Source organism: Mixophyes fleayi, chromosome 6 (assembly GCF_038048845.1).
Source record: "Mixophyes fleayi isolate aMixFle1 chromosome 6, aMixFle1.hap1, whole genome shotgun sequence".
In the NCBI taxonomy this organism is placed as follows: Eukaryota; Metazoa; Chordata; class Amphibia; order Anura; family Limnodynastidae; genus Mixophyes; species Mixophyes fleayi.
The window spans coordinates 196,306,437-196,332,010 of NC_134407.1; the positions used below are offsets into that span (position 1 = coordinate 196,306,437).

At 41.6% G+C, this 25,574-nt stretch overlaps 1 protein-coding gene across 2 annotated transcripts in view; it reads left to right on the forward strand.

The window, feature by feature from the left end:
• The window catches only part of USH1G (USH1 protein network component sans), a 34,513-nt gene extending 13,506 nt beyond the window's left edge, over nt 1-21,007 (forward strand). Inside the window, exons 2-4 of one of the 2 annotated variants that reach the window (XM_075215404.1) lie at nt 14,650-15,033; nt 15,954-16,793; nt 19,897-21,007. In XM_075215404.1, coding sequence (XP_075071505.1) covers nt 14,650-15,033; nt 15,954-16,793; nt 19,897-19,900 — 1,228 coding nt within the window. In that variant the 3' untranslated portion in view covers nt 19,901-21,007. Of the gene's footprint in view, nt 1-14,649; nt 15,034-15,953; nt 16,798-19,896 lie in introns of those variants that run through there. The other variant, XM_075215405.1, reaches the window with a different exon arrangement.
• The last annotated feature ends 4,567 nt before the right edge of the window (nt 21,008-25,574 follow it).

The following is a 25,574-nucleotide window of genomic DNA, read 5'->3' on the forward strand; positions in this document are numbered from 1 at the left end:
TGCAGCCTTCAGATTGTCCATGCTTGGTTACAATTTTCTGACTATAAATAAATGATGATGATGACTGTCTTCTTTAGACAATTCTGTTTCACAGGTAGAGTCAGAGATGGAGTGGTAGGAGAGATAAGGGGACAGCCATGAGAATGTCGCAAGGCCAATGGAATGTAGGATTTGTAGGAGGAGAGGATGGTGTCACAGTGTCAGAAGCAGTGTACAGGTCCAGAGGAAAAAAATTGGCAGTGAATATGTCATTAGTGACATTGGTGAGGGCAGTTTCCGTGGAGTGGAGGGGACGCAAACCAGTTTACAGTGGGTCAAGGAAAAAGTGGAAGGAAAGGAAGGTGGTGAAGTTTTTGTAGACAATCTTCTCAAGGAACTTGGAGGCAAAGGGAAAGAGAGCGATAGCGCAATAGTTGAAGAGAGAGTCAGGGTCTAGGGTGGATTTTTTGAGGATGGGAGAGACAAGTGCATGCTTGAATGAAGAGGGGACGGTGCCTGATGAGAGGGACAGGTTGAAGAATTGGGCAAGCTGGGAGCACACGTTAGTAGAGATGGAGCGGAGGAGGCAGGAGGTGATATGGGCAAGGGTGGAGGTGGGGAGACAAGCGAAGGGCCCTGACTTCATCCCCAGAGACTGGGGAGAAGAGAGGCAAGGTTTCAGACTGGAGGGGGAGGGATGGAGGAGGGTGGATGTGGAGGGGTGGGGGTAAGAAGAGCCTGATGAGAACCAATGTCCTGAAGGATGTTTTTCAGTTTTGGGTGTGAAGTGGTGAGCTGAGAGAGAGGAGGGGAGGGGAAATTGTTAAAGATTGTGTGGTCATACACGATGAATACAAATATGTCATTACATAGATGTGGTTATGTTTGTCAGACTAATCAGGAAGGATATCAGGTGGTCATATACTATTGGGTAAATTGGGTGGTCATACACTATGAATAGGAATGGATCATTATAGATATGGTTATGTTGTCAGGAGGTACTTTCAGCCATTATTAGGTAAACAGTGCTAAGGAGATTGTACTTCTAATTTAAGGCCAATTGCTTTATGTTATTTCTTGGTTAGTCTGTCTGTATTGGAACAGCATCATGGGGACCTAAGGTTGAGTACTATGGTCATGTACCTATATAGATTGATGATGGATGCTATATGGAGGTATGACGGGGGATGGACCGGCACCTCTAAGTCACCCTCACCTCCTCCGTAACCACACCCACTACAGCAGGAGTGGTTCCACCACGGATTATGAGGCTTTATGGGATTATATAGTGGTGTTATTCTATATGGTGGCATTATGGGACCATATGTGGGAGTATTATGAGGCTTTTTGGTGAGGCTGTGTGTCAGCCTTATGGTGCGATATCCTGTTTATTTCCTTCGAGGACTCCATGGCAGCCGTAACTTATGGGTTAACACCTTACTCATCTGAGTAGGGACAAGCTGTCCTAAAAAAAACATAAACAGACAACAAGGGGGTTAATATCCGCCTGCCATGGAGTCTTTCAAGGAAATAAAATTAACAGTAATGATTATTTAATTTCCTTTTCCAAGACATCATGGGAGCTGTAACGTATGGGATGTACCCAAGCAATATATGACAGGTGTGGGTTACCATAATAAACCATACTTGCCAACTTTTGCTCGTTGGCTTCAGGGAGATCCCTGGGGTGGTGGGGGCGTGCGGAGGCGGGGTTTGACGAATCGCATAATTTTGGCCCCAACCCCTAAACAATTGTCACAAATCTGGCCAATTACAACAGGGGGTGGGGTTAAAATGATGTGATATTTGAGTCATTAAGCCCTGCCCCTGTCACTTATCTATTGCGGGGGCGAAAACCAGGAGGTTGCTCTGCTCTCCCGGGAGGTCTCCCAGAAACGTGGGAGTCTCCCGGACATTCCGGGAAAGTAACTATGCATTAAAGAAAAGCAGCTAATGAATCTCTAGAGACTGAAGTGTCTTTTACATTTCTGTCTCCATTACTAAAGTCATGTTGTCTTACCTGTCAGTCTTTCATTACATCTCCCTGAAAGTGGCCACCTCCATAGGCATCAATACATGGACATAGGACACAATTTCTGAACTGTGTCATCATGCCACAGATGGTGAAGCCAACCACATCTTGTACTGGCTCAGCATCAGGGAGAATGCCAGACTCTTCAGGGAGTCAGGGAGATCACCCCTATTTCAGGGAGTCTCCCTGACATTCAGGGAGAGTTGGCAAGTATGTAATAAACAGAGCCAGTATTGCAGCAACAAAAAAGTTTTTTTATTAAATCACTGTATGAACAATTTTCTTTCCAAATTGACCTTCAGTGAGAGATGTCACATCCAGAAGATAATGTCTAGTAGAGGTATGAAGAGGTAACCATCCTGTTGCCTTGCATACATCGACAAGCTGAGGCACGAGGTTCACATGCCCAGGAGGTAGCTACCGACCTTGTAGAATGGGCTCTTACTATTTATGGCTCCTCACGTCTGTTACTCTTGTGAGTCTGCACAATGAGCTCCTTGATCCGTGGGGCAAGAGTTTGTTTACATGGAGCATATCCTTGATGGTACGCGAATCACGTCATTTTAGCCCCACAATTGTGGGATGCGGGAGACTTGCCAGCTCTCCCGGGAGTCCATGAGACCGACCCAAATTTCGGGAGTCTCCTGGACATTCCGGGAGAGTTGGCAAGTATGATATATAATATATATAATATATAATATATATATATATATATATATATATATATTTATATACACACATATATATGGCTAGATTTACTAAGCAGCGGGTTTGAAAAAGTGGAGATGTTGCCTATAGCAACCAATCAGATTCTAGCTGTCATTTATTTAGTACCTACTACAAAATGAAAGCTAGAATCTGATTGGTTGCTATAGGCAATATCCCCACTTTTTCAAACCCGCAGCTTAGTAAATCTAGCCCATAGGTTCCTTACGCCATGCAGCTTGTAGTCTTTACACTTAAATGTAAAACAAAGATGGTACTACAAACAGTTTGATACAAAGGCTAATTCTTTTTACTGCTTTAAAAATAAGTTTATCAGATTGAGTCTAGTAAAACGCTAATTGCAGACACCTGAACTGTCAGAGTAGTGAGACCAGTCCGCTGGTCATATCCTTCCTGGAAAAAAATCTAGAATTTTTGGAATTGCAGCAGAAACCGGATGAAATGATTATATTTTGCACCACAGAATTGACGTCTTCTAATCCTATAGTAAATAGAGGAGGAACTTTGTTTTATGGCTTTCACAAGTATCTTAATCACTTTATCTGAGACTCCCTTGCATTTCAGCAATGCTTCCTCAATCTCATTGCCATCAAAGACAAAGGGCCTGAGTCATTAAGGAAAGTAAGGCAAATAAAAAGAGTAACTTTGCACCTTGGCAAAACCATATGGTATTGGAGGGGGGAGGTAAATTTAAATTGTGGGTACAGATTTATAGTTGGGGGTAGAGCATGTCCTAGATCAATTTTAACTTTCAGTTTAAAAATAAAGCTATCAAGTATTTGTGTATCAAGTATTTGTGTAATACATGAAAAAACAGCCAGTGTTTTCCTTCAGTGCAAAATAATAAACTAATTTGCACCCTTTGCATTGTAACTCTCTCTGGAGACTGAAGCCATAGCGACTTTGGCGGTTAGTATTGTACCTGAGGAAACATGGAGTTTCTTAAAGCAAGGTTCCAAAGAGGCCAAAACTGGGGTATTCCTATAGTTTTGCTAATGTGTTTAAGTAGAACATTCACCACCCTAGGGTTATATTACCCAAGTTGTTCCACAGTCTCTTCTGACTCATTGCTAGATGACCAATCAAACACATTTATTATTAATATTACCATTTATTTATATAGCGCCACTAATTCCGCAGCACTGTACAGAGAACTCACTCACATCAGTCTCTGCCCAATTAGGGCTTACAGTCTAAATTCCATAACATACAGACACACACACAGACAGAGACGGACACACACACACAGACAGACAGATAGAATAGGGTCAATTTGTTAGTAGCCAATTAACCTAACCGTATGTTTTTTGGAGTGTGGGAGGAAACCGGAGCACCCGTAGGAAACCCACGCAAACACGGGGAGTACATACAAACTCCACACAGATAAGGCCATGGTCGGCAATTGCACTCATGACCCCAGCGCTGTAAGGCAGAAGTGCTAACCACTGAGCCACCGTGCTCAGCCGTGAAATTAACTCTTTCATTTGTTTAGGAGGCGGATCCATGGTTTCCTTGTGTTGAGGTATATAATGCACACATAAAGTGCCATCATTATCCTCATTTAAAGGTTTTCCACACGCTGCACACATAAGATGATGGAAACAAGGAAACAGTTACTAAGTAATCTAAACTATATAAACATTTTGTAGAAATGCTCCCCTAATATGGGCTTACATGGAGCTGGTGCTTTTCAGCTTTTTAGGGGGGTGGGTTCAGGTAGTTTTTTGTTTTTTTAAGAAATGTACTTTCTAATGGATAATTATCTTCTCAGCATTTAACACGGCTTTACTGCCGATCAGCACACAGCGTGAACCGGGAATTACGTCATATATGTGCTGTGGAGATAGGGAACAGACACCAAAGAGAAGGAGAAATCACCTTTTATGTACCTTCTACGGGTGTCTCTTTTTCCTGTCTCTACTTAGCTAACTAAGGAGTTAACCCATATGCCATGAAGTCTTGAAGAAGAATGTGATTTGATCTTGTAGTCTACAATCTCTACCACAGACACACAGTAGGGTTCATATTTTGTCAGAAGCCAATTTACCTACTAGTATGTATTTTGGACTGTGGGAGAACCTACAGCACCCAGAGGAAAGCCATGCAAACAGAGGGAGACCATGCAAACTAGATACAATTAGCACCCTGGTCAAAATCAAACCAATGACCATAACGCTGTGAGGAAGCCATGCTCACCACTGTGCCACCATGCTGCCCATGATAAAGGCAGCCATGGATTGCAGTCCTCAGCGATTCCTAGTGCAGGATACGTACAATACATATTGGAATATAAAGTCTCAAAAGAAAGCACAGATAAAAATAAATATAAAAACTATTACTGTCTCCTGTTAATAGTATAGGGCCTGATTCATTAAGGATCTTAACTTAAGAAACTTCTTATTTCAGTCTCCTGGACAAAACCACGTTACAATGCAAGGGGTGCAAATTAGCATTCTGTTTGGCACATAAGTTAAATACTGACTGTTTTTTCATGTAGCACACAAATACTTGATAGCTTATTTGTACACTGAAATTTAAAGTTGATATTTGTGTGCTACATGAAAAAACAGTCAGCGCAGCTGGACAGGATTATCTGCCTGTCTGTCAGCCGCTGGGAACATCAGTATAGCGAACTGCCACTGCTGCTAGGGGGGGGTGATTGGACCGTTCGCCCGTCCCCCCCCAGCCCCTGGATCCACCACTGACCCGTACTGTACATTGACTCGTTGCTACGTTCTCTGGTGTATGGTCACGGTCTGGGTATGCGCAGAGCGAGTTTGCTCTACACAAAATATGGCACATATCGGCATTTGCGTTTATTTAATGAATCAGTCCCTCACTGACCAGGTAACACTGGGAATTCACACTTGGCATTGCAGAGCCTCAGGGGGGAGTGTATGGAAGGTCAAGACCTAGGGCTAGATTTACTAAACTGCGGGTTTGAAAAAGTGGAGATGTTTCCTATAGCAACCAATCAGATTCTAGCTGTCATTTTGTAGAATGTACTAAATAAATGATAGCTAGAATCTGATTGGTTGCTATAAGCAACATCTCCACTTTTTTTTATAGTAAATATACCCCCTAATCTCTTCTTCCCTTGATAATATTGATTGCAGTGTAAAAAGCTATTTACAAAATTTACTAAAAGTTTTTCCCGATGAAGCTAATGAAACTGACAGATTGAAAATTGATAGACTGAATCGGGTCATGAACAGACACAATCATTGTTTATATGAAGGTGTTTGCTGCTCTAATCTTGGTGGTTGGTTTTGATCCGTACTCAGGATCTTGGGACTTGCAGCATGTGAATCTTTTCCTCAGACCCAGGTCCTTAGCAGATTGGAACTTGTCTTATTATCCTTTTCATCAGCACAGTATATCACCAAAACAAATGTGGAACATACACTGGAGTATGACGTGTGAGAGCTTGTTGTGACCAGCTGAGAGATAGGGAACAAACACCAAAGAGAATGAGGAATCACCTTATGTACCTTCTACGGGTGTCTCTTTTTCCTGTCTCTACTTAGCTGACTAAGGAGTTAACCCATATTCCATGGAGTCTTGAAGAAGAATGTTATGTAATCATGTGATTTGATCTTGTAGTCTACAATCCCTACCACAGACACACAGTAGGGTCCATTTTTTGTCAAAAGCCAATTTACCTACTAGTTGGTATTTTGGACTGTGGGAGAACCTACAGCACCCAGAGGAAAGCCATGCAAACAGAGGGAGAACATGCAAACTACACACAGCACCCTGGTCGGAATCAAACCAATGACCATAATGCTGTGAGGAAGCCATACTAACCACTGTGCCACCATGCTGCCCAAAATAAAGGCAGCCATGGATTGCAGTCCTCAGCGGCTCCTAGTGCAGTCTTCACAGAGCTCAATTTTTCACATTGTGTACAGAATACACTAAACACTCACAATCAGGGCGTGATTAATTAAGGCACGCGCAAAATGACCTTATTGTGCTTTTTTTGCTTTAAAAAAAAAATGCACGTAAAACAGGCACACGCACGTCCGTATTCAAAAAGGATATGCACCAAGTTGGCCTTTACAAGCGCTCAAAATATAGGAAAAGCACTAAACCTACAGTACAAGGTGGTTTATATAAAAGATCTACAAATAACATTTACAAATATAAATGTAAAAGTGTCAGGAACTCATTAGAAGTAAAGATATTTCAGATAAAGGGGCACATATCTAAAAAGGGGGAAAAAAAATCCCTTTTTGCCCATGAAAATCGGTGTCGCCAGAGATAGACGTCTTTATTGCTTGCCCAATACGTCAAGGAGTTTTACTGCTGTGAAGCATACTTGCCAACTTTCTAAAGTTGGCTTTCGGGAGCCTGCCGGGGAAGGTGGGCGTGATGGGGGGTGGGGCTCCAAAATTTGAGTCATTTTGGACCCGCCCCCGTGACATAATGACGCAAACGCGTCATTTTACAGCAGGGGGCGGGGTAAAACGCAGCGATTCCCGGTAAATCGCGACAGTTCCGGGAGATTGCCACACTCTTCCGGGAGCCCGTGAGACTCTCACAAAACGCGGGAGTCTCCCGGACATTCCGGGAGAGCTGGCAAGTATGCTGTTAAATCCACTCTAAAGTTTGAAAATTTGCAATGAATTCCCTAAAACAACAAACCATGAGCAATGTAAGCAGGTTTGAACACCTCTGAGCTTAAATGGCTACATTGTATATCAGTTTAATGGCTTTTTTTTAAATGCAGAATAGAATTTAAGCTTCATACAGCAAAATTTTTATTTAATGTTTTTTTTGGTGTGAACTGCGAGATGCAAACTCGAACTTTGACCATGTCATTTAAATCCACATTAAACCAGCCCAAAAATAATGATTGTGCCGCAAACAAGTTTGAGGCCCTTGAACAATTCTCACCCTCACTGTTGATAAACTAAACCCCTGTACATGGGAACAAGGTGTTCAATGTCCCACAACAACATGTGCAGACAGTTTATCAGTCTTCATAAATGACCCTAAGTGTGTATCTTATCACACAGTCCCCTCAACAAATCCTTATTCAAATACATCAGTGGCTTTGATGGCGTGTACAGGTCCTAGATTTAGATATTTCTGGCATTTTTGTGAGCTAGCTAAATTACATACATTGTTCTCTCCAATCTGCACCTGTTCTAACTAGACTAAAGCCTCGTCTGATATACTATCACCAAACACAATCAATAACACACTAAAGGCTGTGTGACTGGATGTTATGTAACAAATGTTACTAATAATTCTGTGATATTGCTGTGTAATATAAGTTCTGTAGTATCATTTCTGGAAGAAAGAAGAAGATTAAAGTGTGGATTATTATAATTATGTATATAGTGCCACCATATTCCGTAGCCCTGTACAGAGATAATTTGCCATTAGAGCTTACAGTCTAAATTCCCTAACAGACAAGCACACACACAGACTTTAGGGTCCATTTTTGTCAGAAGATAATTAACCTACTAGTATGTTTTTGGACTGTGGGAGGAAACCGGAGCACCCGGAGGAAACCCACGCAAACACGAGGAGAACATACAAACTCCTCACATATAGGGCCCTGTTTGGGAATCAAACTCATGACCCCAGTGCTGTGAGGTAACAATGCTAACCACTGTGGATGCCTACCTGTCAAGACATGATGAACTCACCAAGGGTACCTACACTAACAGTTTCATTCTATAACTTGTGACTTACCTCAGTCTCTGTGGCTATTGCCTACAGACTACATATAATACCGTTAGGGACCGGCCAATATGCTGAATAAATTAAAATCATCTACGGATTGCTGGTTGGGGTGCTGGGACAAAATGGAGCCAGTCACAACCTTTTAAAAAAAATTAAAAAGACAGGGGAATTTTGTCAGCACACCCTAATGTATGTGCATAAGAACCTTGGGCCTGATTCATTAAGGATCTTAACTTAAGAAACTTCTTATTTCAGTCTCCTGGACAAAACCATGTTACAATGCAAGGGGTGCAAATTAGTATTCTGTTATGCACATAAGTTAAATACTGGCAGTTCTTTCATGTAGCACACAAATATCAACTTTAAATTTCAGTGTACAAATAAGCTATCAAGTATTTGTGTGCTACATGAAAAAACAGTCAGTATTGAACTTATGTGCAAAACAGAATACTAATTTGCACCCCTTGCATTGTAACATGGTTTTGTCCAGGAGACTGAAATAAGAAGTTTCTTAAGTTAAGATCCTTAATGAATCAGGCCCTATGTCTTTATTCCGGAAGTTATACAACAGAATTTATGTTGCATATCAATATTGTAGAGTTTACTATACATACGTTTTCCATTGTTTATTTTTTATTTTTTGTGCGCTTATAGTGTGCACCTGCACTTAGGTTTGTATGTTAGATTGTCAGTCACAGCATTGTATCACCTTTTCATACATTTGATAAATTAGGGTGTGTGGACCAAATCCCCGCTGTCTTTGTGTTTGTATAGCTGCCATCGCACAGGGGAGGCTGACTCGTGTGTGTGATTGTGAACACAAAGAGCTGCCAGTTTGAAGGGGATGATTACAATAAAAACAAATTAATGGAATGTATATGACAAAATATTCCTGAGGCTGATGGATAGATACAGCAAGCATAGGGAGTGCAGATGCGTGTGTATGTGTATGACTCACAGAGCTGTCTCTCATGAGCTCAGTTACATCGCTCCATCTCACTAACCCAGCACCATTAATTATGCAACAGTGTGAAACTGTTATACTGCAGGATACATATGCAGGTGTAGAGATACAAACACTGGAGGATTGGTTGGCAGAGCTTGCCATACACTCTACAAACATTAGGAATATGCTGCAGGGTATTCACTACAATACTAAGAAGAAAACATAAAAGCTTGTAAAATAATAATAATTTCACACCTTAAGAAGATTTACAAAGTTGAGATAAATTTTAATGAATAACAACGTATTCGCAGTTACTAGAATTTTAATGTCCAGGGACAGTTTGCTGCTGTGCATGTAAGTGTACCTTGATGACCTGTTCTCTGCAAAGGGTTATTATGTCATTTTGTTGTATCTTAAAGCAGCATTACCACCTAACTGCCAGGACATTTTGCATACTTGCCTACTCTCCCGGAATTTCCGGGAGGTTGCGGAATTTCCCTGAGGTTCCGGAATGTCGGGGACTCTTGGAAAAGTAGGCATCCTCCTGGGTGGTGGTGGAGGCGGGGCTTAACGACCTCCTCATGCACTTGTCACATGACCTCATCAGTATGACATTAAGTGCACCACTTAAAAATGACTGCGCGGGAGGTAAAAAGGAGGACACATCAGAATCCTCAATCTCAGTGATTGCAACTTTTGATTGGTCCTCCTGCTCACACCCCGTCACCATTCTAATGCAGCGCCAGTTTGGAGCAGCCCCCAAGGAATGGCATATTAGTAAAACAATACATGGCAATGCAGCTTTAAATAGTGTTCCTTAATCGCTATCAACTGATAAAGCCTGTAAAAAGGAGAATACACAGGGAAAATGGCATCTTATCCACAATATAAGATAAATTGTACTGTACAATTGGGCACTAGTTTTTAGGTTATGACCCATGAATTAAAAATGCCTACTCTAATACCCCATTCATACTGCACCAAAAACCCGGGTTTTTGCAGAGGCACGCTGAAAAACCCGGGTCTTGGTGCAGTATGAATAGTCCAACCACAAAATCCCGGGTCTAAAATCCCGGGACTTAGACCCGGGATTTTGCGAGGGGTAATTCCTGGGTTGGACCACGCTCGCCTGCAGTATGAATGGTGCAACCCGTGTAATTCCCGGGTCTCACCATTCATACTGTAAAAAAAAAATAATGGGGAAGTAAAAAAAAAAGATTTTAATTGATAAAAAAATACATAACAAATGTTAACTTATTTTCAGCCAGCGGTGTCTCCGGTGCGTTGCCGGCTGTCAGGGGGACCTCTGGGTACTAAAATGACATCATTTCTAATGGACTAGAAATTACGTCATTTTAGTACCCAGAGGTCCCCCTGACAGCCGGCAACGCACCGGAGACACCGCTGGCTGAAAATAAGTTAAGTAAACATTTGTTTTGTATTTTTTTTTAATTAAAACATTTTTTTCCACTTTTTTTTTTCTAAAACCCGGGTCGGGCAGGTGCAGTATGAACCCGCCCGACCCGGGAATCTTCTTATCTATACTGCCCTGTGCCCCGGCAATATCCCGGGTTAAGAACCCAGGATATTGCCGGGGCGGCAGTATGAAAGTGGTATAAATGTTCTCTCCTGACAATTTCACACTGAGTCAATACATATAAACACAGGGCCTGATTCATTACCAAATGAAAATGTGCGTTTTTTAAAATTTCACAAGGAGCGGATGTGAAGAGACATCTGTTGATGAATACGGGTCTAGGTCCACTCTGCTCAAATACACAGGATACTGCAGGATATGTGGAATATCAAGTCACAAAAGAACGCAAAGAAAAAAAGTAAAACTATTCAATTAATGTCACCTGTTAATAATATAGGGCCTGATTCATTAAGGAAAGTTAAGTAAAAAAATTGAGCAAATATTCTGGACAAAACCATGTTACAATGCAAAGGGTGCAAATTAGTTTATTATTTTGCACATAAGGAAAATACTGTCTGTTTTTTCATGTAGCACACAAATATCAACTTTAAATTTCAGTGTATAAATAAGCTATCAAGTATTTGTGTGCTACATGAAAAAACAGTCAGTATTTAACTTATGTGCAAAATAATAAACTAATTTGCACCCCTTGCATTGTAACATGGTTTGTCCAGGAAACTTAAGTAGGAAAACCTACTCAATTTCTTGCCTAATTTCCTTAATGTATCAGGCCCATAGTGTCACACTTTTTACCTTTGTCACTACACCGTCCAAAACCTGCCCGACACCCCCTCCTTACTTTGAACCTTTCATTAGCTTAAATGCCAATCATATCCCTCTCAGATTCAAATCATCTCATTCTAATTATATGACAATTATTTAAAAATTAAGATGAAAATGGGGATGCACATGAGGAATATGACTCTGGCCCAAAGAGCTTACAATTTATGTAAAGGATAACAAACAAAAATAAATTAGTTATGTTACAATAGTTGTAAAGATAAGTGTCACTGTTCAGAAATGGATCCTTCGGTTTTCCTAGATTAGCACTACTCTAGTAAAGCGCGGAGTCTAACGGGGAGATGGTTTCCACCAGGAACCGCTGCAAGGCGGTTTGGTCTTCACTGCGTCTATCCCGCAGTTTGCGGTCCCTACTAAGAGTACCGGTCGAAACCCAACGGGGAATATACAGAGATGGTCAACAATGGCAGATAACACAAGGAGGAGAGCAATAGAGGTCAGCAGGTTATCACTGGAAGGATGGAAAAGCACACGGGAAAATGTCTGATCTGTGAACAACAGGTTACCACTGGAATGGTTGCAAGTACATGATAAAGTGTCAGCTTTGCAGTCAGCAGGTTACCACTGTAATGGCGGTGAAATCCACAGTAGAGAGTGAGCTCTGCGGACAACAGGTTACCACTGTAATGGCGGCAAGTACACTGTGAAGTGTCAGCTCTGCAGTCAGCAGGTTACCACTGGAATGGAGGTGAAATCCATTGTAGAATGTCAGCTCTGTGGTCAACAGGGTACCACTGGAATGGTGGCGAAATGCTGTGAAGAGTGTCAGCTCTGCGGACAACAGGTTGTAATAGGATGCAATCCACCAGAAGAAAGAACTCACAGCAGGAGAAATGGAGCCACATCTAGCACCTAAGAGGTAACTAAAAGAACAGGCACCAAAGATCAGGAGGAGGTGCCTTTTGAATTTTGGAGACAGTATGTAACAGCCAATAGGAAAGGAGCAGAGGGAATGAATAGATTGGGTCTGGACATGCGCAGAACTGAAACGAAGATGATGGCGGCCGGGACGGAGTGAGCTGTCGGCGGGACCAGGTACGTGCCCCGGGGATCGGGTGTGCAACCCTATTGCTCGTCATGTGAAAATAAGTAAAATATTTTAGTGTGAAGAAGCTACAGTACAGGTGTTGTGGCTTCAGTAAGTACCTGCTGTCTGACAAGTATATTGGAAGGACGCTGTCTGGTATATATGGAGGTGTAGAGAGCCAAGAGATAATGGACAGTATACGATGAGTATTGATTGAGTAGAGCCCTTAAGACTTGGCAATGCAAAGGTCATTAGTAACTTTAGAAGGAACTTTTTCACTTCAATGAGTATTGCAGAAACCTAATTGGAAAGTGTCTATTGCTTGTCACATATGCTGATATTGCCACATGACTGAATCTGTGGCCAAACATGTGGATGGTCAAATTGCACAGATCCAGTCATCCAGTGGGCCGACCCAAAGGATTGCAAGAGACACAGTGTTATCCCGATGGTTGATAACTGCACAATTAATTTAGATCTTGATGGTACTGTCCTGTTATATTAAGCTGGGTACCGTTTGATATGTTTTTATAAAAGGACTAAATATCTCTATAAACGATGGAATAATGTCGGGCACATTCTGCAGTGTGTACGCACGCACGACCAGCAGTGTAGACAGATCTCCATAGAGTTTACAGAGTCACCATCTTTCAGCCAATGGTTATAACAATCTTGCCAACCTTTAAAAAGTTAATTCCGGGAGATCCCGGGCAGGGGACGTGGTTGGAGGGCGGGAGGGGCATTTTGGCCCCACCACCCGCGGAAAATGCTGTTTTTCCAGCGGGGGGGTGGGGCCAAAATGATGCAATTCACCGCGAATCGCGTCATTTTGACGAGAAGGTTGCCGTGTGCTGGATACTGCCTGCTCTTCCGGGAGTCCGGGAGACCTACTTGAATTTCGGGAGTCTCCCGGACATGCCGGGGGAGTTGGCAAATATGGGTTATATGTCAGATGAAGAGCACAGATCTGCAGGTAAATTGTGTAAAATGTGTATAGTTTGTACTCATGAATCAGCATGCTTTCAGTCGTTGGTAAAATCGTTAACGATATCGCATTGGGAAAATTGTTCTGTAGCGTGTACCCAGGCTAAGGGTCATTTATGATGCTGCAGTACTGTGTATATGCTGTTCTGTGACGATGTTGCCTATTTATGTAAGCACATATATCAGCATGTCAAGATGGTGTCATCGGTGGGATGCAAATTTTGCTTTGTTACTCGCTGATTGTGGTCGGGTGGCAGAAATGAGCCTTGTATTGTACCCATAGGCATTATTGAGACATCTTGCGGCAGGATAAGTTATTTACATGAGCTTCTGGGGGTGGAGACAGCACGTCGTTCTGGTGGCCATTCCTGCACAAGTACATGATTTGCTGATCATAAATGACCTTTAGCTCTCTATTAGCCATGATGTCGGATCTATTATATACAATTCCTGTTAAACCCTGTATTCCCAGCACTATCCTACAAGCTTTTTCTAACGTGACTGTAATCTCTATGCAGGTTCATTAAATTGGTTTTAACGCCTCTATAGTGCCATCGCCGTGCTCTCCTTATTACATTTATATATTGTACCCGTCACAGCCATGTTTCCAGGCCGTAAATCGCAGTTTTTATTAACCGCTGAGTTTTTTCTATCCCTTTTCTCTGCAAGTCTCTTCCTCTCTCTACACACCATACTCTCCGTTCTTACATTGGTGACCGTGGCTCACTATATAAATATTATGGAACATCTACAATAAATTGAATTTTTTTTCTGCAGTTGACAAATGTGAACATACGTATATATCAAATGGTACTAAACTTTTTTTAATTGGATTCACTTGTTCTGGATATAGGAAGCTCTCATTATGCTGACTCTAAATGATATCAACTACACTGCAAGAAGCTTATTATTGGTGTAAAGGTGATATATTCTTACTTATGTGATCTTGTCTTTCTTTGTACTTTTAATATATTCTGTAGGGGGGACCCTGATAAGTGTGACATTTGGGGGAACACACCTCTGCACCTGTCTGCTGCCAATGGTCACCTCAATTGCCTATCCTTTCTGGTGTCCTTCGGGGCCAATATCTGGTGCCTGGATAATGACTATCACACCCCGCTGGATATGGCGGCCACCAAGGGCCACATGGAGTGTGTGCGGTACCTAGACTCCATCGCAGCCAAGCAGAACAGTTTGAATCCAAAGATGGTGTCTAAGCTGAAGGATCGAGCTTTCCACGAGGCAGAGAAACGTATCCGCGACTGCGCGAAGCTGCAGCGCAAGCACCACGAGCGGATGGAGCGGCGGTACCGCAAGGAGATGTCCGACCATTCCGACACCATGAGCTTCTCCAGCTTCTCCAGGTACTGAGCACTTTCCAGCGCACTGTACAGTTACTCATGCGCAATGTATAAATTACTCTGCAAAGTACAATTAAAGTCTGCCCATCCTCAGGGGCTGTAACGAGTGCACTAATTAAGTAAGTTGTACTTGGCCACTTAAATGCACAGCAGTAGCGGTGATCCTCAGTAAGATGCCTAATAGGGTCAGTAATGCCAGTAAGTTACTTAATAGTTGTAATATCCATTGAGTAGAAGAATCCTCTATGCTTCCATCACCTCTTCATCAGAGGTCTTCTGAATCTTTGACTTGTAGTACTGCCCCGGCGTACTGTCTCATAATGTAAGGTTTTAGTCACTTTATCATCATCATCACCATTTATTTATATAGCGCCACTGATTCCACAGCGCTGTACAGAGAACTCACTCACATCAGTCCCTGCCCCATTGGAGCTTACAGTCTAAATTCCCTAGAACGCACACACACACACACACACACACACACTAGGGTCAATTTTGATAGCAGCCAATTAACCTACTAGTATGTTTTTGGAGTGTGGGGAGAAACCGGAGCACCCGGAGGAAATCCAAACACAGGGAGAACAGATATACAGGGAGAACAGATATACAAACTCCTCACAGATAAGGCCATGGTCGGGAATTGAACTCATGTCCCCAGCGCTGTGAGGCAGAAGTGCTAACCACTGAGCCACCATGCTGCCCCAAGCCATTTAAAGTAATATTTTTTTTAAAGAATTTTGAAGGCCCCCAACAAATGCCCAGTTACCCTCTACCAGACCCTACTAGAAGTGAGGTGGAAAAGTGAATTCACAGCGTGAAGTGACTGAAGCACAGGTAGACTAGCCACACTAGGAACGTTCCATACAGTCTTTAGAATGTGGAATTTTAGTAAAGTATTGTCTTTGTCTTCCTCTTTTCACCAGCTCAGTGAGCCAACGCATCCCGAGTGCCACATTACTTGCCACCATGCCATATTCTCATGCCGCAGGCACCACAAAGGGCAAAACCAAGATGCAGAAGAAGCTGGAGAAGAGGAAACAGAACGATGGGACATTTAAGATATACGAGGATGGTAGGAAAAGTGTGCGCTCACTCTCTGGGCTTCAGCTAGGTAACGATGTTATGTTCGTGAAACAGGGCACCTACGCCAGTCCCCGAGACAGAGGGCGACATCACCTTCGTGAAATGTTCCTGCATGAGGAAGAGTCACTCTCCAGGGCTGTCAGTGACCCTGGACTGCACGTCGATCCCGCCCACTCTGAGGTCAGCACAGACTCTGGTCATGATTCTCTGTTCACCAGGCCGGGCCTCGGCACAATGGTGTTCAGGAGAAACTATCTGAGTAGTGGGCTGTTTGGCGTGGGCAGACAAGAGGACAACGGACTCAACATGGAAGGCGAGGAGGTGAAGCTGCGCAGCCGACTTAAGCGATCTCCGAGTCTAGACGACAGCATCGGCAGCGCCGGCAGTCTAGAGGGTAGAAATGAGCAGACGCTGCCGTGGGAAGAGGAGGAGTTAGGATTGGATGATGAAGAGGAGCCTGACACCTCCCCCCTGGAGACATTCTTGGCCTCACTACAGATGTCTGAGCTTGTCACCCTGCTGCAGGAGGAGAAGATCGACCTGGCAGCCCTTACTCTCTGCTCCGACCATGACCTCAAAAGTATTCGCATCCCACTGGGGACGCGCAAGAAAATACTAGACGGTATCCAGAGGAGAAAGCAGGCACTGGAGAGACCGACGGCCATGGGGGATACTGAGCTGTAAGTGATTGGCCGAAGGAAATATATTGTTACTGTATATATATATATATATATATATATATATATATTAATGATATGGCAAAAGTTAAAGGACCCACAAAACAACCACATTACTCAGATAATTGAATTATTAGTAAGCCCTCATTTTCCAATATCAGTTGTAATGCATTAAGACCTCTTTAATGGGTCCCACCTATCAATAGTCCTTTGGTTGTTCTGCATTCTTCTGGGATTGTCCTTAATTTGCACTAATTTTGTTTTTTGTTTTTTTCCCCCATTACACTGCCACAGCACATGATTATAAAGGCAGTTATGAGCAGTTGATATATGGCATTTACCAGTCATCATTATCTATTTTATCATTGCCTTTATGCTATGTCTCTAATTGATTTTACAGTCCTATACTGTGATGTGAAAACTACTCTTTGATGGTATTGTGTGCCACAATTTGCAGAAGGTTACCTAGACTCCTGCCAAAGCGCATGGGCTTGTGAAGCGAAGGAGTAGAATTTTGACCAGCAGAGTACGGCGTTAGGCGTACTTGTGAGCCTAATTTTGCGGAGCAGTGAAAAAAATTAGATTTAATTTTGCTGCGCTAGATTTTTTAAATGAGATAAAGGGTGGAGAGCGTGTATTTTTAAGTCTGTCCCTTATTGTGCAAAGGGGTAAACAGCTGTTTCCACTCTGCAAAAAGGTCTTGACCTTTGCAGCCGCTCTGAACAGGCGGAGGTTGTGTCTTATTGATACTGTTATTAGAACACATATTCCAGTCGCGCTCCGGTAGGTAAGCTCATTTGTAGTCATATTTTTGCCAATGCAAAACAAATATTCAAACACTCAAAAGTGTAGCATATAGTATAGGCAGTCACGGGGGCCTCTCATTTAAGCCATAAACTAGGCTAAACTGAGCTGCATTTTAGGAGCAAAATAGAAGCGTTTTATTTAAGGGGCAGTTTTAAAGTGTTAGAAGGCAGACCATCCACCTGTGCATAACCAAGGAGTTGTCTGCTTCACATCCATGCACTAAATAAATGAGGTCCGTTATTTCTTACCTTATATAACATAGCCTTGAATAGCATATTCAAGTACTGCCTAATATGCGGAGCAATCATTATAAATGTTGTCCCTGGGAAAAACAAAATACCCCCTGTCACAAACGCCCAGCCTGTCCCAGATACAGCAATCTGAACAGCTGGTCGTGACTGGCGTCACCTTAGTCACTTAGCAATGAATACACCTTTTCACACACAAAAGGATTTATTATGGTGTCCTTACGTTCACCAAAACCACTTATTAATGTTTCACATTTAAATCACAAACACATGTAGCATGAGCCTTCCTGGGCTTTGTAAGTTCACAAAGAATAACAGAGAATACGCTAGATAAAATTTATTTATTCTGAAAAATGTTTCCAAAACTTAGTTACAAAAAATGAATAACAAGACATACAATATGTTGCACAGATAAGTTTCAGAAAATATAATAGGAAATAAATCCAGAGTCACTACTTACTTAGTTAAGACTTGGTGTGTGTGAGGGAACACAATTGAGAAAAATAAGACATTTCAGTCTTGATAGACCTCATCATGAAAATGCACACTGTAATGTCTAAAACAGAAGATTTTAAACCTTTCTCCACATAACTCTCACCGCCCACCTTTGGGGTTTAGCTGTCAATAAGGACAGATTGATCTCCCAAATGTCACAGGGCTTTTGAAGTGAGCTAGGGATATCCTGAGCTCTGGACCTGAGTTCTCACCTCTGCTCGTTTGGCTTGTCTGGTCAGGTCCACATCCTCTGCATACCACAAAATAAAGCTCCTCAGAGATCCTTATCTATCTTTGGATAATTGTAAAAAATTATTGACACTTTCATAGGTTCAAACTCATGTATATTTAGCAAAGCACATGTTGCGATTATATTATAAGGTTACATAAAATATTCACATTGTCATACATGAATTCAACAGAAAATAACAATCAGTCATTAGATATACTACATAATTGTAACACCCCCCCCCCCCCTCCAAATATGCTCTTATAAACAGAATAGGCTTTATGGCATCTTTGGAATACACAACCAGCATCCAGAATACTTTGATACCTAATTCCACTTGGAACCTGTGGTTTCAGTTCATCGGCACCCCAACTCCAGGACATATGTAACTCCTTGAGTTATCATTTATAGTAGGTGAGCCCTTTCCCTCTTCCCCGCTCTCTTCCCCACCCACCTGGTCTCTGTTTACCGCCCATTCCGGAAAACAAAATGTAAAAGCAGTATCATAAATGTGATTGTTTCTTAAGTCTGTTCCTTTTTTACCATGATTGTTACTATAAATGTCCCCGTTTCTAAAATACTATACATGCAATTGAAACCACAGATAGATTGAAAGTATTGCCTTATGTATTGCCTTATCATCTTTAAACACTAACTAAACCCAACATCTAAGGTGACCTGCAATATCGTACATTTCTTTGGATCTAAAAGCATCTCCCTTAAATTAGAGAATCATAAGTTGATCCCTGCCAGCTGCCATATGATTTACTAATTTCTACACCCCATTGACTAGGTTGCATAAATGAATAGATATTGTGTAGCTTTACAGGTTTTGTTTTTGTTTTTTATAACCCTGTGTATTACTAAACATTTGATTAAGGGTTTTTACCTCTTTATGGCCGAATTCCAAATGTTGGGATATGTAAGTTTAAGTGAACTTTATTTGTTAGTCTACCCAAGTGATTATTATTCGGTTTCTTTATGGGACAGACATGGGGCTAGATTTACTAAACTGCCGGTTTGAAGAAGTGGAGATGTTGCCTATAACAACCAATCAGATTCTAGCTGTCATTTCTTTAGTACATTCTGCAAAATAACAGCTAGAATCTGATTGGTTGCTATAGGCAACATCTCCACTTTTGCAAACTCGCCGTTTAGTAAATATACTCCTTGGTGTTATTTTGGTGCAAATTGGAATAAATATTTTTTATTTTATTTTTTTGTTTTATAAGCATTACCTAAGCAGGCAAATATAGGAAACAACAATCTTTTTCAAGATTGCTCCCATAGTGACTTTAATGTGTGTGGGGTTTTTTCTTTATTGCAGATAGTGGCATCAACTGAGTGAGCCGGACCCAACTACAGTGCCAGACATCTCAGCGGCCACTTATTAGGCTAGTGACTGCCCCTCGCCAAATACGTGCCACACAAGGAGACCCAGAACTCCCCAAAACCTCATGGGTCATTCAGGTGCCAAGAACATTTACCTCTATACCTGGACATCCAGAATCCATGGTGTGATGTATTTTAAAAGCTGCAAAAAAAAAAAATACTGCACTTTTCTATATGTTGTATTGTTTTCCTGTGGGAACAACCTGTCATGTATGTTACTGTGTACTTCTTGTTCTTCCTGTTAACCTCATTAAGCATAGACTGCGTAGTCATGGACGATAACAAGGGGACAGGAGAGCTAAGAGTACAACGATCTTGGTAAACTGCGTACACCTCTCATCTGTGATCGGTGATTAGTATTCATGGATAACAGTGATAAGCCTGGAAAATGTCCTTTCTCTAGAAAATCAACATACACCACCAAAATTACCCTTCCTGGTTGGATATTAAAGGGGGGATCCAATTGGGAGCTGCCCACGATGTGTCTCCGGAACAGTCTGCACAGACACATCGTAGCAGAGATTTTACTAAGATATCTGCTAAATTTCCCCCATGTCCCATAGACATGCAAGGGTTAATGAGTGGAGATTTTAGTGCTGTATTCGCCGCCAGCAAGGCGTGCAACCAGACATCAGGTTGGGTCGGGTGGTACCTCACGGCTAAGTAAATCTGCCTTTAAGACATACCTCCCAACTGTCCTGATTTCAGTGGGACAGTCCCAGATTTAGGACTCTGTTCTGCCCCGGGGACATGTTTGTCCCGTGGGTGATAATGTTGGGGGGAAGTCAGGTAACTAATGGACAGCTTAGCGCTCTACAGCGATAGGAGCCCTCTGGCCACGCCCCCTGTCCCGTTGTCGTGGACTTGTATGTTTTAGAGGTATGCCCTAAGATTGTATTGTAGAGCAAAGCCATTTTGTGGACTGAACCACTATTCATGAGGATGGAGTGTACCAATCCACTAAGAATATTTCCCAATATTCACGAGGCAATGCTTCCTAGGGAATTGATAGGCTGCATTCTCATTGTTGCATTTACATACGTAACGTAGCCCATAACATGTCTGACTAAGAGGTGTATTTAATACCCTGGTGCAAATACCACTAATGTGCTGTCACCTATAGCTGCAGATAAAATATTTATTTTGATCAGTATAGTGTGTTATACAGATGCTTTATACAACCCCGTATCCGGTGCTGGGTGGTACATTCCACCACATTGTGACAGCAACTACACAATATCTGAATATAGAGATTATTAGCCCCTCAGAGACCACAGAGAACATTCACAGTGACTCTATAGAGATGTCCAGATATAGCATGCATGCAAATAGAATAGTGCAAGGAAATGTCTGGTTGGTTGCTGTAAGTCACGGCTTATTTATGCTATGTGCAGTTAGTGCTGCAGTTTCCCAAATCCTTTCCACAATCCCTCCTAACAGTCCAGGTTTTAAGTATATCTGTACTTGAGTACAGGTGAATGAATTAGCCTTCTGTCATTTTGATCCAACCAACTGTGATCAAGCATGGATATCCTTAAAACCTGTACTGCTGGGGAAACTCTAGGACTGGAGTTGGGAACCACTGATGTAAAGAATTGCATGTTTGTCGTTCCAGAACTTCTCACATATCTAAAAAATATAATCGTATCACCTCTTGTGATCAGTTTGATAATTGATAACCCCAAAAATTCAAAAAGGCCAAAAAGAAGTACTTAGCGGGATTATAAACAACCGTACTATTGCTTGTATTTAGATACATACATGTACTTTGATGCCTTTCGAACACAGATGAATGCTACTGACTGAAAACACACAGTGGGGAAAATTTATCAAGCTGCGAGTTTGAAAAGTGGAGATGTTGCCTATAGCAACCAATCAGATTCTAGCTGTCATTTTGCAGAATGTACTAAATAATTGATAACTAGAATCTGATTGGTTGCTATAGGCAACATCTCCACTCTTCAAACCTGCCGAAAACTCGCAGCTTGATACATTTACCCCAATGAATGAGTTCTGCTATTTGGATTTAGGAATAAGAACATCTTGATAACTAATTGACGTTATCCAGCCCCTACACCTTTGCATTCACAGCATTTGCTACTAGCAAATTGGATTGCCATTTTTAGTTGATTAGAATTCAGATTCCTGTTGCACATATAACAGAGAGTAGGAATCTTTTCCTATAACAGTTTAAATTGCTTTCACAGGAAGTCTTCTATGACCCAAACTTAATGTAACATGGACGTACAGGTCAGTGTTTAAAAACTAGTATCCCTGCCCTTGCTGCAAAAGAGTTTTATTTCACATGAAACCAACACCGATGGACTTTTCATGAAGTATAATCAGCTACAGTTGTTGGCTGGATGACTTATAAATCTATATAATAATATATTACGCTATAGGATGTTGCTTTGTGGTAATTTTAATTACCAATTAGTATTTGGTAAAATTCTAAGTTCCCCATAAACATTGATATAATATACACAGGTTCAGTGTATTTTAGTGGGTTCTTTCAGATGGAAATTCATTGACAAAATGTCATATTTGCCAATAATTGAATATATTTTTGGGGTATTTTCTATATTGTGTGTTTTAATGTTTGTACTAGTTTCTTCTTAAAAATTCCATTTGGCTCATAGATTAGTCTTACATATCGTACTATTACCGCAGCAGAACCCTTGCGGAACCACAGTCATACGTTTACTAAGAGAGGGCGACCGTTTTTCTAAAAATAAATAGTCCTCCGTTTTGGAGGAACCATTGTGCGGTTTTATAACTTCAGTGGAGAGACGCCATAGGCCTGGTGTTTATACTCCCTTACAGTACTGCTTATAGCACATCTCCATATTACTTTGTAAGGTTTCACTTGCTGCGGTTTACAAATTGTCATTGCATTATTTCCTCATCGCTCCCTAGTAACTGGACACTTGCGTTGTTGGCTCAAGATTTGTAATGAGCGTCGTTAAGCTATAGCAGTTCTTGTTGCCTTCTTCTCAGATGACAACTTGTTATTACACAATGTAGCCGGTTGGCATCCTCGTAATACAGTGGTACTGTATTTTAATCATTCCCTTTAATACATTGTAAACAAATCACCTCATTGTCCCGGTAGGAAAATTTAGCGACTTTAGGTAACTACACCACTAAACAATCCATTCCCCGATCGGGTACAATCGTATCCCCAAATAACTAGCCATGTTGCCCTGAAAATTCGAACTGTCCCATGAAATACAAGGTAGTCGAGGGGGTGTATCTTAAAGGAAAATTATTATCATGTGCCTTGTTTAAGAAGCAGTCACTGATTGAAAAGATTTAGGGGCAAATATGGGATGAGCTGAAATTCAGCGTGAAAAGTACCGTAATAACGGTATTTATGCGCACTATTACCGTAATGACGGTAATAGTGCGCGGGGCGCGTTACTTTAGGCTGTAACGCCAACAATTGAATATGCCCCTTAGGATGCTGCATGACAACACATAAGACAAGTCGTTTCTTGACGGATCATTCTACTTAGAATGTTGAGAATATTGATGTTCAGTCGTACAGTCCGCCAGGCACAGTTTCCCTCTGCCTTTGTGCTAACAGGTTCTGGAACCTGTGACACAGGGAGACAAATTTACTTGTCCCAAAGTCAGCGCCCTAACCACTGAGCTACTAAATAAATATCTATCTGGATAAAAACAAGTTTTCATATCAATGCCAACTTGCCTTAAAGTCCAAGAACTGGCCCATTGTTGGCACTTCTGGTGGCTTTTTTAATTACATTTACAAAAAAGCATAGTTCAGTTGTCCTATGCGGTGGATGGCAATTCCAATATCTGTTATTCTGTATAAATGATTGAACTGAATAGTCAAGGTGAAAAAAAGAATCTACTTTGTTCAAAAACATTTTAATGTTGCTTTATACAGAACATAACTATATTACTCCTCTATATGCCGTGAGCTCCATGAGTTGTATGTCTCCCCTTCGCCTGTTCTCTTTCAATTTTGCTTTGTCTGATCCTGGGTGTAGTTCCATATTGTCATAGCACATCCCCAGTGATGATCATTCTGTTTCTGTTGTAACCATGAGGATGTCACAGTGTGACGAGTAAGAAGAATCGGGTATAGAATGAAAACAAGGTTTTATTACATCCAATGTAGGAGTTATTGTTTTGGACACTTGTTTAATTCATTTTCCTTCTCATAGTTCAACAATAGCCACATGTTAGTTTCCGAGGTGTGTACACTGCAGAGAAGATTTAAGTATGTTGGTGATTGTATGTGCTGGAGCTTTTATTACGAATATGTTTTTACAATGTTGTGAAACTTACTAGTACCATAATAAAGTGACAGACGCTGTAAGGCGAGCACAAAACCATGTTCTGGCCATATGACGATGTATAATGCTATTATTAGTATGCTTGGTGCTATGTGTAGATGTTCACATGTCTCTCTACAATAGATGTATTTTATGTACATAATGTCTGTGTATATTTACATACCATATGGTGGCGTGTACAAATGTCATGATAAGATTTATTATTCTATGGGGGTAATACAGATAGTCGCGAGGTGCCACCAGACATCACTCTGCTAATACGGTACATTTCATTATCATCACCATTTATTTATATAGCGCCACTGATTCCGCAGCGCTGTACAGAGAACTCAGTCACATCAGTCCCTGCCCCATTGGAGCTTACAGTCTAAATTCCCTAACACACACAGACAGAGAGAGAGAGACTAGGGTCAGTTTTGATAGCAGCTAAGTAACCTACTAGTATGTTTTTAGAGTGTGGGGGGAAACCCACGCAAACACAGGGAGAACATACAAACTCCACACAGATAAGGCCATGGTTGGGAATTTAACTCATGACCACAGCGCTGTGAGGCAGAAGTGCTAACCACTTAGCCACCAAGCTGTCCCATAGAGATGCGAGGTCAAATGAGTGGAGATTTCTGTACCGTATCAGGGTCTAACTGAATTTTCCCCCTATGTGTGTATAATAGTATCACATGAGCACTTTAATCTGCAGTGATCCATTGAAATGCATTCCACAGGACAGAAATGATACCTTTAAGGTCATTCCCAGAGTAGGGCGATAGCCTGGTCGGAAGGCTGACATAACCAGGTTAAGTCCAGGAGTGGTTTCTGTTCCGGCTTGGCTTAGGAAGGATGTAAGGGATTTTAGAAATGACCACAGTGTGGCGTTATAATATTAATAATGGTGATGCTTGTTTAGCAGGAACAGATTGCATTGTGGGAAGAATAAACTGAAAGACAGAAGATGGCTGCTATTGTTAATAGCTGTATGAAAACTAAGGCCTTCAATATATAGAATTCATCACAAAGTTTAGTTTCAGGGAGAAATAATATAGTCACATGGAAGATAGTGAGGCGGAGGCATCACCCCCATCCAACCCCCCCTAACCTGCCCTGCCATTTTTTATTGAATTTGTTTTGTTTTGACACGGGTCCCTGAGGTTGTCAAGGTTGTCACTACCTCAAGGGTTGGGCCTTGTATGGTTAGCGGTAGTCTTGGTCCTTACAGACAGTGGACAGCAACTTGCAGAGTTTGGTTCCTATGACTAAGCATGATGTAGCCAGTGATAATTTTGGCGGAGGGAAT